At 42.3% G+C, this 21,524-nt stretch overlaps 1 protein-coding gene across 4 annotated transcripts in view; it reads left to right on the top strand.

The window, feature by feature from the left end:
- The first annotated feature begins 11,035 nt into the window (after positions 1-11,035).
- ppp3cb (protein phosphatase 3, catalytic subunit, beta isozyme) overlaps positions 11,036-21,524 on the top strand; it is a 36,129-nt gene continuing 25,640 nt past the window's right edge. For 2 of the 4 annotated variants that reach the window (XM_030739263.1, XM_030739261.1), the window contains exon 1: positions 11,036-11,183. In XM_030739263.1, coding sequence (XP_030595123.1) covers positions 11,159-11,183 — 25 coding nt within the window. In that variant the 5' untranslated portion in view covers positions 11,036-11,158. The remainder of the gene's footprint in view (positions 11,184-21,524) is intronic. The other 2 variants (XM_030739265.1, XM_030739264.1) reach the window with 1 other exon arrangement.

Genomic DNA, 21,524 nt, shown 5'->3' with positions numbered 1-21,524 from the left:
GGAAAAATGTCGACTGATGGAGAAAAGACGCGTAAGAGAATTAATCAGAACTTTCCTTAACTTTTAAAGAATTTGATCAGCTCATATCATGGCTGCCACTTACAGTATTTATTTCCAGTGCATTTCAACAAGGAACCTTATGCAAAGAAAAACTGTCTGTAGCCCAACAGTCCAGCTGCAGCAAGATTCAACAACCCAAGTTCAGGGTACGAATACGAATACCTTTATTAGTCCCACAATGTGGAAATTACAGTTAACAGAACACCCATACAAGAAATACAAACACAGAGACAAACACAAACAGGGGAGACAGGTGTCTGAGGTCATGCAGCCGTTTTACCGGTGCTACCTTTAGCAGGAAAAAAGACTACAGCTAGGATACTACAGGAGAGTCACCTTATCCTTAATTTAACCCCCTCCATGAATACACTACATTGCCAAAAGTATTCACTCACCCATCTAAATCATTTAATTCAGGTGTTCCAATCTCTTCCATGGCCACACGTGTATAAAAGCACCTAGGCATGCAGACTGCTTCTACAAACATGTAGAAAGAATGGGTCGCTCTCAGGAGCTCAGTGAATTCCACGCTGTACCGTGACAGGATGCCACCTGTGCAACAAGTCCAGTGGTGAAATATCCTCACTACTAAATATTCCACAGTCAGCTGTTAGTGGGATTATAACAAAGTAGAAGTAATTGGGAATGACAGCAACTCAGCCATCAAATGGTAGGCCACATAAAATCAGAGAGTGGGGTCAGTGGATGCTGAGCCACATAGGGTGCAGAGGTTGCCAACTTTCTGCAGTTAATTACTACAGATCTCCAAACTTCATGTGGTTTTCCGATTAGCTTAAGATCAGTGTGTAGAGATCTTCATGGAATGAGTTCCCGTTGTCAAGCAGTTGCATACAAGTCTTATATCACCAAGTGCAATGCAAAGCATTGGATGCAGTGGTGTAAAGTACACCACCACTGGACTCTAGAGCATTGGAAATGCGTTCTCTGGAGTGATGAATCACGCTTCTCCATCTGGGTTTGGCAGATGCCATGGGAACATTACTTGTCTGACTGCATTGTGCCAAGTTTAAAGTTTGGTGGTGGTGGTGGAGGGGGGGATTATGGTGTGGGGTTGTTTTTCAGGAGATGGGCTTGGCCCCTTAGTTCCATTGAAAGGAACTCTTAATGCTTCAGCATACCAAGACATTTTGGAAAATTTGACTGGCCTGCACAGAGTCCTGACCTCAACCTGCTAGAACCCCTTTGGGATGAGTTAGGGCGCAGACTGTGAGCCAGGCCTTCTCGTCCAACATCAGTGTCTGACTTCACAAATGTGCTTCTGGAAGAATGGTCAAAAATTCCCATAAACACTCTCCTAAACCTTATGGAAAGCCTTCCCAGAACAGCTGAGGCTGTTATAGCTACAAAGGGTGGGCCAAAATCATTAAACCCTATGGGTTAAGAACGGGATGTTACTCAAGTTCATACAGTGTATCACAAAAGTAAGTACACCCCTCACATGTCTGCATATATTTAAGTATACCTTTTCATGGGACAACACTGACAAAATGACACTTTGACACAATGAAAAGTAGTCTGTGAGCAGCTTATATAACAGTCTTCATGTAGAGCAACAATTCGTCTTTTAAGATCCTCAGAGAGTTCTTTGCCATGAGGTGCCATGTTGGAACTTTCAGTGACCAGTATGAGAGAGTGTGAGAGCTGTACTACAAAACACACCTGCTCCCTATGCACACCTGAGACCTAGTAACACTAACGAGTCACATGACATTTTGGAGGGGAAATGACAAGCAGTGCTCAATTTGGACATTTACGGGTGTAGTCTCTTAGGGGTGTACTCACTTTTGTTGCTGCTGGTTTAGACATTAATGGCTGTATATTGAGTTATTTTGAGGGAAGAATAAATTTACACTGTTATATCAGCTGCACACAGACTACTTTTCATTGTGTCAAAGTGTCATTTTGTCAGTGTTGTCCCATGAAAAGATATACTTAAATATCTGCAGAAATGTGAGGGGTGTATTCACTTTTGTGATACACTGTATGTGTGTGAAGGCAGATGAGTGAATACTTTTGGCAATATAGTGTATATAAAATGTCACTAAGGGCTGCCGTTGACAGCAGGAGTATTTATACTGTGACCCAGTATCTGTAAACACTTCAAGTTCTAAGTGTCTTATCACACAGGTACAACTACTTTGCACAAACAAAAGCATCCTGGATATTTTGTCAAGACTGAAACTTCAGCAGCAGGGAGCACCTGCTTATTTTTTTTTTTTTTTGCCCCAACCCAATCATTATATTTTAGGATTATCAACTGTCAGAATGTCTTGGCTCTTTTTCAGACAGACCCTAAACAACTCAATACTGTCTGTTGATTTACCCGTTTACCAATTCTTGATCGGCTTACTGTACTTTGAAAACTTTTCTTTAAAAGTATTTTATTCTGAAAGCTAGCTGTAAACCGGAAATCAGATTGTTGGATCGCGTTTTCACTGCGTTACCGCTAGGGAAGCCCTTCGCTGACATGCGCACCTGAGGGACTCACTGTACACACCGGCTACGTAATATTGCAACTGGCGTCATTGTGGCTCCGGGCATGCATCGGAAAACGTCAAGTCAGAAGGTCCGCGCTGAGCCAAAATGTCTACCCAGGTCGTCTTTTGCACTAGGTGAACTCCCGGGATGCGAGACTAAAATGGTTTACAAGAGTTTCAATGTCGTACGCGTCTTCACGGACAGTCGGGTGGTTGGTAACATGTTAAAGCCGCTCTGCTTTTAGGGGCTTGTGTATCAGATAAACCACACTCTGGGGTTTGTTTAGCGCCGAGTGATGTGACTCGCGACTGTGACCGCGAGCTCGTGCGCGCGGCGCACATAATTGGTTCGTTTAAGCAAGTGTTAAATAATACATTAGCTGTACAGAAGCTGCGGCTTATAGGTTTGATTTGTTTTGTCTGAGTCTGGGTAGCTCATTGTTATATCCATGTAGCACATAGTGTTCTCACGAACTACAGGACAACCAGCAGACTGTCAGGTAAAAGCTATACGATATATATATATATATATATATATATATGGCTCTTTTTCAGACAGACCCTAAACAACTCAATACTGTCTGTTGATTATATATATGAACTACTGGATGGCAGTGTTAAGGTTTAGTACTGAGAATGGCTACATAATTTTTTTTCTTGGACGTTTCCCCCAGTGATCAGAGAGAGTAAAGGGCAAAAACTACTTTTAAACATTTTGTTTTTTATTAGAAGGAAAGCACAGGTTGAGCGGATGTCACTAATGATGGCTCTGTGTCATGCAGGTGTATGCAAGTGAGCACATGCACACAGTACAGGGAATCTGGAAGATTACAAGTGGACTCTTAACTATGATTAACAGCATTAATCACACTTAGACAGTTCCTGCTGTGATGTGTCAAAATCTCTGCTGTTGAAATGGCTAACAGCAGCATGTGGGGAACTGTTTTATTTAGAAAATAGTGATCTACAGGCCCTTTATGACCACAGTGTACCCATCTACTGACGGCTGCTTCCAGCATGATAATGCACCATGCCACAAATCTAAAACTGGTTCCTTGAACATGACAGTGAGTTTGCTGTACTCAAATGGCCTCCACACTCACCGGATCTCAGTCCAATAGAGCACCTCTGAAATGTAGTGGAACGGGAGATTCACATCATTGATGTGCAGCCACTAAATCTGCAGCAACTGTGTGATGCCAGCATGGGCCAAAATTTCTGAGGGATGTTCCCAGCAACTTGTTTAATCTATGCCATGAACAGTGTTGGGGTCGCTACCCCCAAAAAGTAATGCATTACACATTACTCTTTATCTTTTGTAAAAGTAAGGCTGTAAATTACTCACTGGAGAAAGTCATTCTTTACACTGCTCGGTACATTACTTTCGTGTTACTCCATAGAAGGACCTGAAACGTACTGCCATATAATTACCAGTTACCAATATGAGCCTTAGGGTACAGTTACACACACACACAAACACAAATCCCTATCCTGATGAGGACACACAAACAATCTTTTAGTTTTTAATGTATGAACCCAAAGCTGACAGCACAAAGCAAAGTCGAAAACCAGTCCAAAGACACTCAGACGATCGGCCCAATGATTCTACTGTAGAAACACGCACAGGTAGAAATGGAGGCTGCAATGCTGCAAGCCTGACTGCTCAACACTGCCGTTACCTGTTGAAGATCAGGCTCTGGCTGCTGGGCTGGGGTTGGCATCCACTCAGCTTTAACATCACTGTCGCTCTGGGTTCTTGGTTTGCTGTGTGTTACCATGCTGTCTGTGCAGATGCTTACAAAGAGTAGAGGTTGTGTTAAGAGTACAATACAGTTACTTCTGGCCTGGAGGCAGTTTGCACTTTACCATCACACTCTTGTCCTTTTGTGCAATAAAAATAAAAGTCCATATCTCTACTTCTGAAACGTTGTAGACCTTTAAGCAAACTGTACTCAGTTTTGTTTGTACTCCATGTGTGAGCTACCACTGGATAAAAGAGCGATGAGACATGCACATTGTTTGTACTGTATGTCAGGTTTATTAGGATATTAACAGCAAAGTTGACTTGGACATCACATGATTACGATAACAGCACCAGATAAATGATGTGGAGCTGAGTTACAGCCACCCCTGTGTTGCATCTCTCTTGGGGAGGACTGTAGAATCACAGTCATTATTTACACACATAGACAGTATAAAACAAAAATGATATATGCAAGTGTTGGTCATATGTTTGCACTGTTATAGACCTTCATCCTCACTGCCCTGAACCTCTGACGAGGTTGGAGGTTCAGCAGCAGGTGATGCAGAACCTGGTGAGACCTCATCAGAGTTTCTGGCCTGGTTGTTGGTTCTTCCTCAGTTCCAACAGTATTTAAGGCGTCCTGACTGTCATCGATGGTTGAACAGTAGTTGTGTGATGAGTCGGCTCGTTGGGGCTCTGAGGCTGAAAGATCTTGCAAATGTGTTTCACCGCTGCAGCAACAATTGTAGCGAGCAGCACGTGTGTAAAGTTTCCAGTGTCTCTGAGCAGAATGTCGTGCAGGTAGATCTCTGATTTCTGTCAGGATGGTCTGGATCATGTCATCTCTGATGGAGCAGGGGACGGTGGCCTGGCTTTCCGTTGCTGTGAAAGTGGCGGAGACTCGATCCAAAGGGGCCTTTCTAACACTGGTGGAGAGAATCTGAGAGGCCATGTTCAGGAGAGGGCGAGGAGGAAGCTCCCAGAAGTCCTGCAGAACTACCTCTATCACCACTTCCTGTGAGCAATCTGGAGCTCTGTGTTTCCTGCTGCTTATGTTTAAGGAGCTTTGCATATTTTTTGGCTGTGCTGGGGAGTTTAGGCTGCCTGTAGATTAAAGTGATCAGAATTCATATTTAAAGCCATTCAAACATCACAGTGATACTGAAACAGTTTAATTGTTAATTGCATGTTGAATATGACTTAAAGTTAGGAGCTATGGCCTCTGGAAATTTGAGGAGCAAAATCCTGCAATTCAAACTCTCAAAGCCTTCAAATAGAAACAAAATTCAGGTTTTACCTCAGCATTTATGTTTCATTACAGAGTATATCGTGTAGAGGTGGAAGGTCTGTATGTGTCATAAGTAATTCACTGTTCTGAGAGTCTTTTTTCTCTCCTCCAGCAAAAGGTTGATCATATCTTTAGCAGTGACTTAAAGTGGAATCTGATTTTCCTGTTGAAATCTAAGGAACTCCATCACCACTGCAATCTAAAAATGAAAAGGAATTTAAGCTTGACCGCTCAGTTCAACAGAGTTTACCAGATATTTTATGTCCGTTTTGGCTTGGGTGGACAGCCTTGAAGATGCCAGCAGATCTCCACAGCCTTGTTGTATATAAATGTGTCAAAAAACATCTGTCAAACAAATAAGAAGTTACTCATTATTAGTTTACTTGATTCTCAGTTTGTCAGCTTTTAAAAATATGTCCAATTGCAGGGAAAAAATAAACTCTCACTCTGATGGGTTTGCAGATTCCTCTACTTTCTTCAGTGAACTTCACTGAAATGCTGCTGCTGAATATCACAATACAGAACAAAAGCTGTCAAATAGACTCTGAAGGTTGCATGAGGTAAATGATAGAGATGAAAATACTCAAATGCGATTATTTCGCCTGCATAAATTAACTGTTCGTGATGTCTGATTCACAGTTATAACTGTTGAGCTCAAAGAACTATCTTATGATTGTCTCTCTCAGCTCCGACTGGTCGCGGCCCCTCCCTGAGCCTGGTTCTGTCAGAGGTTTCTTCCTGTTAAAAGGGAGTTTTTCCTTTCCACTGTCGCCAAGTGCTTGATCATAGGGGGTCATTTTGACTGTTGGGCTTTCTCTGTAATTATTGTAGGGTCTTTACCTTACAATATAAAGCACCTTGATGTGACCGTTTGTTGTGATTTGGCGCTATATAAATAAAATGGCAGCGATTCAGAAAAGAATGAAGGAAAACCAATCTGTAGCGTCGTGCTACTTTGTAATATCTGGCCTCTTATCTCCATTTTATTATAGTAAATGTAAACTTAAGCAGTGAAACAGTGGGTTACAACATTTCTTTTAAACACTGGGCTGTGGAGGGGAATGATGCAGGTATCTGAAGCCTGACAGGATCTGGTGTATATGCAGCTTTGGTCAGTTGGATAAACTGGCCCTTTAAACAGCCCAGTGGGAAATACCACTGCGTATCCTGTAAAGCCCAAAGTCCCACAGCACAATAATAACACCTCAAATAATTAATTCATTAGTTACCAATCTACCTGTTGCCATGTTTTCTTAGTCACTAACTTTTAGGGAAGTCACACTCAGTATGGTAAACACACAACACACACAACAATGATACCATATTCACTACTGCTGATACTGACTTTAGGGGTGAAAAAAGGGACATAAACCTCACAAGAAGTCTATTTTTGGCTCTACTGCAGGGATCAGACTTCAAAAATCAAAAATATTCTGACTGCTCTCAAAGTCAGCCTCTGTGTAACACCAAACTGCGACTGTGACACCTCAGCTGTCTGAGGTGATCCTGTCTGTGCAGAACTCACTGATAGTTATGAATAATTAAGTTTTACCATGTGCACAACCCCTGAGTGTGTTACCTGAAGTTATCAAAGCATTAAGTGTGTTGTGAGTTCTTCTCTCTGTGGGAGAGTTACACTCACTACACTTTCGCTGATCCTTCATAGCTACAATGATTGATGCTGCAGCCGGTGTTTTAAGAGCAGTACACACACAAAACTGTGATCTTTGGGTTTTGAGACCAAAAGATGCCTCGTCAGTAAGAAATAAATAAATAAAAGCATCATCCAGGCTTTAGTCCATGAAGGCTCCAGTGCCAGTGCTGAGGCAGTAAGGCCTGCACAACTTTCATGGTTTCCCTAGCAGCCCCATCATTTCTGCACTCCCCTCCTTCAGATCCATCCTCTCTATGTTTAACAGTCCATCAGGGCTGCTGCAACACGCGGCAGCATGAAAAAAAACTGAAGTGCATTAAATTAATAGAAGAGATCCTGCAGAGGTGAGACTCTGGCTGTCTGTCTCTCTGTCCCCACACAAACTGCCCTACCCCCTCTAGCCTGCAGATGTTGTTGTTGAGGCGTTTTGATCAGAAGTTCAATGGCTACTTTCCCAAAAACAAAATTTATAAATTATAACGAGATTATACCGAATTATACCGAGATTTATTTCAATCAGTTCCTCCTTTTAAATATTTATATTGTTCCTCTTGTTGAAAGATAGCAGAGAACCAACCTCTACCTCACTGGACCTGCCATCAGTGTGTTATAAGATATTAATAATAGTAATCAAGTTTATAGACTTTATAAGACTTATAAAAGTCAGTGTTACAAAGTGCTTTAGGCTAAACTATATAAATGTCCATATAAGGTTTACAAGAAAGCCCACAGATTTGAAAAGGCTCAGAGGTTCAAAGTGATTAAAAAGAGGACACTGAAAAAGCCAAGAGTTCCTCGTGCAGGTCACTCCACAGCCAAGGAGCCCTAAAAGCAGACGCTCTTTTGTCTTGCAGAGTGAAGTGGGAACAACCAGAGGGTTCCTGTGTTAGTATGGCAAGCTAGGATTATTAGCCAGAAGAAAGCCATCTTAGACCCAGTTCTGATCCACCACACCAAATGAAAGTTGTTCCATAAATCAAATGCACATTGATGGTGACCCTAGTTTTGTCATGATATTGGACAGGCTAAAACCTCTGGCCTGTGCTAGCTAATTGAGACAAATAGCTCATCTCTTAATACAGTGGCTAACCACTGTTGTTGATGAAAGCATTTAGGCAAGGCACTCAGATAGAGCACAGACATCACATCCTTTGGATCATTGTGGCAAATTTAGCCCAAATGGAGCCATACAAACCCTGTTGTAGCCAATAGGTGGCTGGTAGGTTTCACCCTTGCTAATTAGAGTAACTGAACTGGACCTCTCCACCATGTTTGTGCTGTCGGTATGTTCTGGAGCACTACCAATAAAAACACCCTTCAAATAATATTGCTTGCTGTATGATAGAGCCAGCCCCTCCAAGAAGTTAATGCTTCAGATTTTTGTAGTCTATTGGTTAGCATTAATTAGCTGCGTCTGTGTATTTCATCTATACGCTTTATGCAGTTTGCTAGTGTTTAATGATAACTTTGTGGTCATTTCTGGCTCCAAAAACATGACCATAATCAAGAAACTCTAATGCCATGTTTCCACTAGTCCACTCAGCACAACTCAACTCAACTCAACTCAACTCAGCATGGTTTGTAGGGTACCAGGACCCAAATACTTTTTATTACCCACTCGGCCGGGGTTCCAAGTGAGCCGAGGTGATCCGAAAATGTGACGTCGAAGAACAGCACGCCACTGATTGGCCAGAATTAAATGCACCATTTTTAAAAACTTGATAGCGAGGGAAATGGAGACACACAAACCATCACCGTAGTCCAATGACGAGGGGCAAACAGTTCTGTGCTTGGTGGCAGATGAGAAATGAGAAAATGTATCAGGATCCAAGCTAATTGCCACGTTTGAGTCGCATACAAATTACGTCAAGTGACTTTTGCCCACGTTGCTATATCGACTCCACACTCTTTGAGGTGATACTCAACTGTTATGGAAACAAAACAAGACTGTGTTGAGTCCAGTCACACTCAGTAGTGGAAACACAGCATAAGTAACGCTAACAGTAAGTCTTCAAATTGTAGAGTCCACTACCATGGGTGATGTCACGGTGGCTAATTCCATCTTTTATGTACAGTCTATGATCTGTTTGTACACTGGTGATGAGTTTTTAACACATAAAATATGCTTTATAGTATCCATTCATGCCTTTAATTTTTGGGCACTTCAATTTCAAACTGATTCATTTAAAATCCACTGTAGTGTACTTATGGACCTGACTGTAGTATCAGTAGGTCTTTAATCACTGTGGAAAACAGTGATACAATACAAAATGTTTTTTTCCCTCTTTTCCACTCCAGTACAGTGCCACTTTTAATGCAATAGCATCTGTATTAGGGCACAGGGAGCTGCAGAGTCTGAAATTCATGCATTGCATTTTGAGACAGATTTCAATGCTGTATTTATATACGTGCTGCTTTTATATATATCTTAATACTAATCAACACAGATTAATACGATGTATGATACAACACATACCCCTACATAATATTTAGTCTTATTACATAAAAAAAAAAAACCAAAAAAAAAAAAAACCACAACGCTAGGGGCTCACGTGATTCTCTGTCAAATAGAAAAAGCTATTACACGCACGCATGCACGCACCCACGCACAAAATGCCCACTCCACAGAGTTGTTGCTCAGGGGGAAAGCCCTGTAATCAGTGTCTCCACAGGATGGCAGTATGAGTCTGAGTGTGTATTTGTGCGTGTATCTGTGAGTATGTGTGTGCTCCTGCGTGTGCGTGAATCTGCGTGGGAGTTCCTTCTTTCGCCATTCCGGGGTGTTGCCAGCTGCACGGCACCGCTTGCAGAGGCGTCCTGGAGAGGTAGAGCCTGCGCGTCTCTCCTCTCTCCAAGGCGTCTCTTCGGCCTCTTAACCTCCAGAGTCTACCCCCACCACTCCAACCCCGACTCCACCAGCAGCAGCAGCAGCACCACCACCACCGCCGCTATACCAGCACCCACACACCCCCCTCCCGCCCCCTCTCAGAAAACAAATTCTGGATCCAAGCATGCCACAACAGCAGCTAGGTATCCGCCTATCCTCCCCCAAAGTCACCGCAGGCGCAGCAGCAGGCTTCCCCCGTCCGAGAGAGCACGGAGACTCCACCGAGTGATGCCACTACTGCAGCAAGAAAAGCACCCAGCAACCGCGTATACTGTCGACGTCTGCCGGAGGACCCGACACCACAATCTCGGCCCTTGACAGAAGAGAGAGCCCCCCCTCTCCCCAACCCCCTTCGGCTCTGTTCCCGTCCCGACTCCAGGATGTCCGACTGCAACGCAAGTCCCGCCGACCGGGTGATCAAATGTAGGCATGCCAAATCCTGCACGGCCAGTGAGAGCTCCTCTGTGCCAATAATTCTGCTGTAACTCATCGTTTTTTGTTTTGTTTAGTTTTTTTTCTGTTTGCATCCTTGTCGCTGCACCAGTGTCTCTTATTCGCACGTGTTTTTGTTCATCCTTTTATTATGATTATTGGTTTTTTTTTTCTTTTTTTTTTTTTTTTAGCACCTTATGATTATAATAAAATGAGCATATTTGGCTGGAGTGTCAGCATGCATGTGCCTCTGAACCTTTTAGGGGAGGGAGGTGGTGATGGAGGGGAAAAGGGGGTGGGGGTATCCAGCACGACACGCCATAATCAGGGTCTTCCCTCGTTATTCTATTAGAATTCACCCCCTCACCGTGGCGTTACCCCCTTTCTAACGGGGGGGATGTCTCTTCCTCTATGTATAGCCAAAGCATTTGTGCGACACCCAGTGCTGCATGAGCTCCATGCGCGTTCCACTCCTAGCGGTGGTTTCGTGTTACTGAATAATACCCTACAGAGACACAGCCGGGAGAGCGATAGAGGTAAAAAGCAGGGAGGGAGATGAGCATCTTGTTCCAATGAAACATCAAGCAGTGTGACGATGACAGCGAAAGGCAGACATAAAGGTAAATAAATGTTGCGCATAACCTGCGATCGTTGCTGTTGTGCCTCTACTGTGGATGTGGATAGTGTCACGGGATGATGTTGCATGTATGCAACGATGTAGGAAGAGACAGGGGGTGAGAGGGAGGGTAGGATGCTGTTGGGGGGCTTGCCATTCGGAGGGGCTTTTTGAGCTTTCCCTCATTGTGGTTAAATGCTGCATATCTAACCGCACGTGATACCTCTGTGTTAGATGTGCCGACCACATCCATATGTTGGCCTACATTAGCGATCCACTTCTATTTTTGGTCAAATCCGAGTCAAAGTCAGATAATTGATTTTAAATAGCAGGTAGGCGGACAACTTTGCCAGGCCGAGTGCGCACTGTCATCCCCGTGAGTTTGGCTTTAATTGTATTGGGCTTTGTGATGAACTCACACTGATTTTTGTTGATGTTATGTTTAATAACCACCAGTGAACATGATATGGCTCTGCCAGCTGTTTTAAGCCCGTGTTTTTTTTTTTCCCAATATGGCCTGAATGTCAGTGGGTGATTCTGCTAATCCCGTGCGTATCTTACTTCCACGTCTCCGTTAAGGTCTCCCTGGCTTCCCCCCCTCTGTTTCTCCGAGTGTCAAATCAGAGACAAAATGGAGTTTATGGATGCTGAGCTGCGTATCCGACCCCATCGCCCGACGAGGATGATGCATAACGCTCTAATGGTGTTGTTACATCATTAGATTGTGGAATATTTAATGTGTTTTGAGTGTCTCTTTTTGTTTGCTTTGTGCGTGGGCGGCTATAGGGGAAGGCGAGGAGGGGCTCTGCTTGGGTTGTGATCCGCGGAGCTTGCACAGATTGTCGTGCTTATCGGGTCACAACAAGGCTGGGATGGCAGCGGCGCTTCCACGCACGCAGCCTGTCACATGCGGCGATGCCTGGCTGGCTGTCTCTCCCACTGGCTCCCCTTAATAAACTCGCAAGGGCTCTCTGCCGGAAGAAGCGGAGCTGACAGCTGGATGCGTCGCTCGGGCATGCCCCGGTATTCCGTGGTGCGTCGTGGTTGGAAGGGGTGGGGTGGGCTGGGGGCGTGAGAGCTCTTGCAGTTTTTGCACGTAGGAATTCAGGGCTGCATGTGCATATGATTGTGCTGTGTTCTGTAAGAAACTACGTGGATGCAGTTGTGCAGGGGCAGCTGTCTTTAGGGAAATCTGGATCCTCTGATTGCAGCATCCATCCATTAATCCATCACCTTTACGCTCAAATTATCAGCTCCCCTCCACATGAGTACAAGCCATTTTATATTTTCACTTCTGCTTGCATGTGTGTTGTAATGCAGTTAGGTCAACGGAGCTCATTTGCCAGCAGCAGCATTACCTACATCCCCATGCATCATCCATCTCTCAGAGGAGCACGCACACATATACATCTTCTGTCACAAACACAGCAATCCATCAGCAAGGTGAGAATGGTATAGAGTCAATAAAGCCTCAGCAGGACGGGAGCATCAGTCAAAGAGCAGTCATTTATGGCAGATGGACTGTGCCAGGTAGTTCCCCACATTATAGATTTTAGTAAACCTCAGCAGAGAGCAGTGCACAGAGATGGAGCCAAAGGCCGAAGCATAAAAAGAGGAACGGACAAAGAGGCAGAGAGTGTGGGGGCGAAGTGAGGAAGAGAGAGAACGAGAAAATGTGACAAGGCCACAGAGGAGGTGAAGTAGCTGGAGAGAGAGAGAGAGAGAGAGAGAGAGAGAGAGAGAGAGAGAGAGAGAAGGAGGCACAGAGTGACACAGAGAGAGAAAGAAAGGAGTAGTATTTCACACTGTTGAGTAGCTGGGCATCATCCTAATAGACTTTGCATACTCTCTGATTACTTACCCCCACCACCACCACCACCACTCTGTGTCCATTTTTGTGTGCGTCTGTCAAAAAAAAAAAAAAAAGAGGTTTAGATTTGGATTTCAAATAGTGCAAACTAGTTGAACACAACAAATTTGTTTTGCAGAAACCGCTGTTTCAAGCCATAATTATAACTGTATGTACAGCAGAGCCACGCTGATCCTAATATCTTTTCAGTAGCGTAATTTAGAAACAGTTTTCTCCTCTAGTGGTCACTGGTTACACAGGACAAGCCTGTACCCATGAGTCAGCAGTTAAGAATCTTAGATATGCAAAATTTGAACTTTCATCTGTGAGTAGACCACCAACTCAAGGCTACCACCAAATACAGCACTAAAAGCAAAGTGTATACACTAAGTAACAGCATGAGCAGTGACTCCATGCAAAGTGCAGCAAATGGAAAAGGGGCAGGTTGTAAGGCTGCAGAATGAATTGGGGACCCTTTAAGATGCCTCAAGCGTCAAAAACCTTCACAGAGTATGTTGGTACAGTCGCTCAGTAAAAAATTCACGGTGCGGTGCTTCTGTTTTATTGGCTTTTTCATGGCAGAAATAATATCATTAGCCTGATGACTTATATTTATTATTTGTCGCCTAGTTTCAGGGGTCTGGTGTTGTGAATGCTGGCTCACTTTCGCGATTGACTAGTATTATTGTTTGGACTGGAACCAGCAGCTACACTATGACAAACTCGATCAGGTAAAAGTACCAAACAAATTTAAATGGCCCTCATATTTCCCTCCATTTTATCTTATTGCAAATCAAATATCTTTTTTGTTTTTATGTAACTTATGATAGATAACCATCAATTTTAAACACATTCAAATGATTAATCTATGAAAAAAAAAAATCAATAGGGTGCTGGATGCAGCAGCCCATCAGAAAGTGGATAACACTTGAAGAAACCTCTTATAACATGTGACTATGTTGGACATTCGGTGTACTGGAGTTCAGCAGACTTTACTCATGGTGAATATATTGGCTTGTCAAACACAGGGGTGACTAATGAGATTAATCATGGCTGTTTGATTTAAATGCCCCGGTGTCATTGTCCTGTTAGTGGGCATTATACTGGCTCAGATAAATGGAACAGAGCCATCATTATTACAAACAGTTATAACTTTTCTCTTCAAGACAAGGCGAGCTGAAGGGTGTGAAAAGGCCTACACCACCAGAATAATGACAGAAGAGTTAAATCAATGTCTTTCTGTCGCTGTCTGTCCCAAACGTACGTAATAAAACTGTCTGTTGTTGCTGTTGTGCCCATTATGTCTTTTTCTGTAAAATGCATGGAAAATGCATCCTAGCTCGCTTGCTACAAGTGTTATTATTACTTCCAGTCATAATTTACTCAGGATACTGTACTAGATGTATGCTAGCACATACTACAGAGCAGGGTTTTATGAAGATGAGATTATTTTACTGCCTAATATTTTGTCATATCTGAGATGATGTGCTTCACAAGACAAAAGGAACAACTTTGATTAGCATCCTGCATCCTCAGATCCTGCGTGGTGAAACCAAAGGCCTAGCTCAGTTGGCCTCACATTGGCAACGTAGTTCAAAGTGCAAAGATGAAATATATCTTTTATAACTTGTGACCTTTTGAACAAATCAATAAATTTTTGAGGAGTATTCACCAAAGCTGAGTGGAGCCTTATCCAATATGCTCACATGCATGTATGCATCCACGCATGCATGAACACACACAAACACACTCAGAATCATTCACACACAGCACATCACCTCTGGCAAGGCTCGGGGCAAAGTTGGCATATTTCCTTTTGGTGTAACATACTGTCCCATTCCCTCTGAGTCCTGTGTGAACTCTGTGTATGTGTGTGTGTGTATGTGTATGTTGGATTGTGGCATTGCTGTTGTGAGCTAGGGGTCCCACCTTGGCAGGTCTGTGTCTGTCCTGTGGGGAGGGTGGCAGGGCAAAGGCTATTTATAGAGGAGGTACTCCAGAGAGAGAGAGAGGGATTGTCTAATGAGGGCAGGCTGTTAGGGGATGGGCTGTTGTTTCAGTGTGTGTGTGTGTGTGTGTGTGTGTGTGTGTGTACACAGATGGTCCATCATGTGTGAACTGTGCATTAATTGAACAACTTCAAACGTATCTTTAGCTGTTCCCCCCCCACCACCATCACCACCTTCAAAGACCCATGGATCCATGTTTGCTGATCTGGGTCAAAGAAACACACACACACACACACACACACACACACACAATACACATGTGAACAGACTCTCCTCTCCCATATACCCCAATTTTTATTTTTTTTTGCTCCTTCTCTTTGCTGCTCTCATTCTTTCATCCCTCGGTTTCTTCCTCCTTCATTTATTCATGCCCAGACAGACAGTAGGATTTGACTGATCCTGTGTGTGTGTGTGTGTGTGTGTGTCTGATCACTTTAGAGGAGGTCCTGGAGAGGGCAACACATCTAACATACAAACACGTACATACACAAGCGCACAATCAGCTGTGTTTGATGTCACCGGAGGAACATCAGACGGATACAGTCTAGGGAGGCACAGTATTGCGCTGTAATGAGTTGATTCATAGCTTGTACGTAACACATATAGCCCATCTATACGCTGCTCTAATTACTGTGCATACACCATTTTACACCTTGTCTTCATATTAATTACCCATTTAAAAAAAACAACAATTTTCTTCTCGCCTCAATGATCTGACAGCCAGCTGATTAGGAGGCACAAGTTTGTTTTGTTTTATACCTATTTAGTCATATTTTGCAACATTTGGAGGAAAGCCACAAATGAGGACAGATGGATCACGAGAGCCTTCTACCGTCATTTATGCAATCTGTCTGTTCTCGCTCGCTGTCACTTCCTGCATCCTGCACCAGCCTGTCTGATCGTGAATGGTGTCCCTGTGTTATTAAAACTGATGAAATATCCTCATAATTGACTTTAGCCATTAGGGGCGATGCACACAATAACAATAGGATTCCGATCAGATTCTGCTCCAGTTAGGCTATTAGGCCAGCCCAAACAAATTTAGGAGATTTGGTTGACAGCTATGTCATGGATTTTCTCTCAGGCTCCCCCTCAGTGCTCTGCGATGTGGAGATTTTTGGCTGAGCTGGCAGCTCTGGCGCCTAATAAATTCCACACCGGGGAGTTCAGCTGTGGAGAGTGGGCCAGAAGACAAAAACAGTACAAAGTACATAAGGAAAAAGACAGAAAAGCTTTCACCTATTTGCTCATCTTGCACCACTCGGTGCATCTCACCTCACACGCACGTCGTGCATCATGTGAAGAGGACAGCTCTGGATGAATAACATTTTTCTTTTCTTTTTTTTTCACTCCACTCCAGAAAGTGGAGTTCACTGTGTTCGTCATCTGTACTCAGACAGGGGACAGCTCAGACTGTACTTTCTGGAAGGAAAGTTCCCTCCCAAGGTTGAAACACTTGGCAGCATCACAAAGTGTTAAAATGCCTAACAGCAGCATTTGGGATAAATACTACCAGCCACTTTACTGAGCAAGTGTGGCCTCTGTGGTCTGAGCTCATATGGATTTTAAAGAAACACCATCTTTACTATTCTGGTATCAGTGTGTGAGAAATGATTTATAACTCAGTCTTGCACCATTTTATCCAGTGTTTCATTGATGTATTTCTAATGACAACACACATTACATTAATATTGATGTGCCGGTTTTATCCAGCTGCCTAATATTTAACAGCAGGGCCTTTCCAAAGATGCTCGGAAGCCAAACTGTTTAAGCATTCGCACTGCTGAGAACAGGGAAAAATAGATGAGGAAATCATTAAAAGAATCCTACTTCCCAGTTTGTCAGTGTGCCATATCAGCAGCACTAGTGGTAGCGCATTACTGTAATCCAGTTGCATTTCTCTGTAGTCACTGCTGTTCCTAAAATCAGTCATTTCATTACAGTTATCAATGTATTATTGTTACTTGGATTAGATAAGTTATACAAGTTTTCCACAAAATGAGTGGCTACAAAAACTAAGGAGAAACTTGGTCATACATGGGCTTAATGTCACATTGTAATGATGCAATTGTGTGACAGTGCAACACAGGGAACATTACTGTGAAAGGTTTCTAGATGCTGAAATGGTTGATTCAGTTTACTGTTTATCTCTGTCAGTGTCATGTCATTTTTGCTGCTTTATCAAAGCTGTTCTTATTGATAACCCTTTCCTTCTTTCTGTATATAACAAGATTAATTTAAATAGAAATTTAAATTCCATCCTATGTTATATAAACAGCTATACCATTATAAAGAGGGTGCTGTACCAAAAACCTGCTTGTGGTTGCTTTGGTTGCAAGCGGATTGCCACGGTTTAGTTTATTTTTTTTAAGATCCCATTAACTACAGCAGTGCAGCAGCTATCCTTCCTGGGGTTACATGCAAGCTTTACACTTCGACAGTCTCTGGGTATGTTTTGACAACTTACCCAGAGAAATATAACACCTCAACACAAAGAGGCCGCAGTCACTGGTAGTTTGCATGGAAGACACTGACTTGTCTATAAACACTCACCATTTACTGTCCGAAACAGCTCGGAGTTGTATTGGGTTTTAGTGCTGTAAGCAACACATATCAAAATTTTTACTCTGAAGGCGAATGGTATCCAGCTTGCCATGACCACTTTTCACAGTTTCCATACTGCCTGGTGAGTAGTTGGCGAGTGTTTGCAGACAAATCAGTGTCTTCCATGCAAACTATGGGTGACAGCAGCAATCTGCTAGGGCCTAAGGCGATCACAAGGAGGTTTTTGGGTTTTTGGTCCAGCATCATACACTTCTTTGCAACCAGTTTCACACTACAGACTGACAGCAACCTCCAGAAAAAACATGGTAACCACTCTCAGAATACACACCTTTCCCTTGCTACCCATGGTTGCCTGGGGGTCACTTATCAGTCTCTAGGCCTGCGTGAACAGGGCTTCAGCAATCGATTTTACAGCGACTATCAGCAACCACTTGCAACTGGTTGGGGAATACACATTTTTCCATGGTTGTCAGATGGTTGCCAACAGGTCTCTCTGCCTGTATGACTGAGACCTTTATCCACCACACCAAACACAGTCTCTCAGCAGCTCATGAAATATATTCATTTGTACTCCTGGAGACAAATTTTCTCTCTTTTGTGTACATGCACACGTGGTCTAAGGGAAGTTGGTGAAATACTAAATTTTATCTTTTAATTTGTCTCCATGGAGACAAAGTAAAGTGCTTCTAAATTTATAGAGCCATTGGAGGTTGGAGGGTTGGTGGAAGCAAGTCATGTGTCACTGACACAAGAGACTGCATTTCCAGTCCCATATAGAACCAATGATTCTTGAGTTGTCTTTGAGATCACTTTTATACTTAAGTTGTGTTTTAATTTGCTGTTTACTGTTGTTACTGCAGTATAACTGTGACTTCAACAGCTTCAACAACTCCTTACTAAAGACCAAGAGAAACTATCAGATGACCAGTTTAAATATAAATAGCAACACAGAAAAAAATTAAATAAATAAAATAAGATAAGATAAGATAAGATAAGATAAGATAAGATAAGATAAGATAAGATAAGATAAGATAAGATAAGATAAGATAAAACTTTAATGATCCCACGACGGGGAAATTTGCACATTACAGCAGCTCAGTACAGAAAACTAAAAATAGAATAGAATAAAATAAAATAAAATAAAATAAAATAAAATAGAAAAACACTATACACATATACATAAGCACTATATACAGAAAATATATAGTCAATACACACATGTACATATACACACATATACACACACATCAAAACACTATATACAGATATCAAAATATTATGTACATTTGTAGCCGGTAAGGTACACAGCATACACGGTATGCATTATATGGGTGAGTGTAATAAATAAAATGTATCTGGACTGTAAGGATAAAGTGATGGCAGAGGAGGTAAAGTGTCCAAGTGACTCAAGACATTATCAAGTGTTGTACAGTCTAACTGCTGTTGGGATGAATGACCTGCGAAAGCGCTCCTTCCTGCAGCGAGGATGTTTCAGTCTCTGACTGAAGGAAATGACAACACTGCATTGCTGTCTAAACGTACCCAAAATTAATCCAAGAATTTCCTATGCTCGGTGGGTGAGGGGATTTTCTGCAGTCTTACAAAAAAAGATGATAAATCAATGCATCTTGTGGTCTCCGCTGAGTGTAGATGGGCCACCAGACCACTTCAAAATATTCTGCATATTGAATCATCAGCGCAAGATGTAACACAAAATTTGTGGTCTTTTATTGTCATCGCCACCAAATGGCACATAATGAGCCTTTGTTAGGAACAAAAACATCATTTTCTCACACAGACTTGGAAAAATAATTTCCATCTCTCAATTCCCTCTAGTAGGTAGCAGAGTCATCGTCACGTATGTGAGGGTCAAGCAGGGGTACAGAACATTCAATTTAGTCATTAAAATTTAACTAGATGTCCTTTGGGATGAAAATGTTAACAATGAAAAGCTCTACTGATAATAGTTTTTGAATTGGACTCAACCCTGAATTCCACTGGGTTTAAACATTTTTTTTTGTTACACTTCCTGCATATTAAGGGTTCAAGTTTCGTGTACCTAAAAACAAGCAAACAAAAAAAAACATATACTTGCTCCAAATGTACCATAGACTGTATATAAAAGATGGAAGTGGCCAGTATTGCCCCCTCCATGACCCACACAGTGGTCACTGATGGAGAAATTAGGTACAGAGACTAAACTATTTTTTTATGACAGGCTGTAACCGTGTTGAGCCCTGCTCTAAAGTCAAACATTTTAACAAGGGAGTCTATGGGGATTAATTTGATTTTGGAGCCAGTATTACATGGCCATTACATTGGCGTTTCCCACATTGGCTTCCTTTTTCAGCTGTGGTGGTCATCCTATGAAACAGACTCATCAGTAAAGTAACTGACAATCTTCATTGCTCACAAAAGGTTTCAAAGAGAGAACATGCCAATATACCAAGTCTGATTAAGACAGGCTAGAAAAACAAAACAAAAAACAATCCCAACATCTTTAAATAAAGTTAGTGTGTGTCTTATTAGCATGTTAGCGGCATGGCTTTAGCATTATTCATCATAATAACTGGCTCTGCATCTACTGGATGGACTGGCTAGAAATTTTCCAAGAACCTGGCGATGAACTCTTTTGCATTTGTTGATACTTTGTTTGTTTATTTAAACTTCACCATTTGGTTAATATTTCAATTCAAAGAAAAATGTTTCAACAAAAAAATTGGACAGGTTTTGAAGAAATTTGGTGAACCCTTATTTTTCATGTAGTATCACGCAAAGTTTCGGCTGTGGTTCATTTGCTGGTAAGCTTGCTCCTGTATGTTGGCATCCCAGCAAACCGTTCTATGCTGAATTTCATGGGTGAAAGTAGCTCCAAATTCAAGGTCGAACTGGCATTGGTTCGAGGTGCTTCATGGCCATCGCCTAGATGTCCTTGTTAGACTTTCTAGCAGGAGAAAGTTAGTATTCAAGAATTGTTTTCTACTGTCTCTTTACTCGTCAGAGTAAGGCAAAATAAAAAAAAAATGTTCTCCATGGAAAGGATGAAGAATAAAAGACACCTTTACAGCAACCTCATGCTATTAGGCCCCTTTCTTATCCTGTTGAGCTATACAAGTTCACACTTAAATAGTAAAATCCCTGAGTTTGATGCTAACATCGAGGACAGAGAGGTGATACTTGCTGTAAGTCACCATGCAACAAATATGATAGAACTTTGATCTGAATGATTTTAAATGACTTAACAGTGTTGTTCACATTTTTTTTAAAAAAGGCTAACTTAAGATTGCCATTGTTTTAAAGAGAATCAAAGTAAGATACATTTAGTTGCCTTTATTGCAATAATCTGATCGATGTTACTCTGTGAGAGATGTGTCTGTACCTCCACTCTCCTGGAAACAGCATCAGCTTTTGTCCTTGTACGGCTCAGTTTTTGGACTTGTACCATGACCAGTTTTGACCAGGGAGATGACATCACGGTTTCAACTGCATTTGGCGGGAATGGGAACATGCCAGTGTTAGCTTTTAGCACAAAGCACCACTGCGCTTTAGCACAGACTGACAGAGCTACTAGCATGAAATACTAGCGAAATAAACCAGTTTTTGCTTCATCCTCTTTCTTTGCTCGATGAGATTCAGTACAGACCCGTATAAGATACATGCAAATGAGCCAGAACTGCAGGGTGATCTGGTGGTTGGACGCCTGCATTCGTGTAATGTACCGTATATTATGTGTATACTAAGTCTTAAATGCATTTCCTCTGCCTTAATGTTCTGCTCCAGGCTTGCAAATTCATATGCCTGCTGCAGAAGGCTTTCCATCATTACAAGCAGAAAATTGCTCTGAGAAAGAAAAGCTGTAGGAGCATGTTTCTCAGATTCATATCAGAATTGCTTTATTAAATTCAGATGAGGTTGCTTCATA

Source organism: Archocentrus centrarchus, chromosome 10, assembly GCF_007364275.1.
Source record: "Archocentrus centrarchus isolate MPI-CPG fArcCen1 chromosome 10, fArcCen1, whole genome shotgun sequence".
Classification (NCBI taxonomy): domain Eukaryota; kingdom Metazoa; phylum Chordata; class Actinopteri; order Cichliformes; family Cichlidae; genus Archocentrus; species Archocentrus centrarchus.
This window is presented reverse-complemented; position numbering and strand designations above follow the sequence as displayed.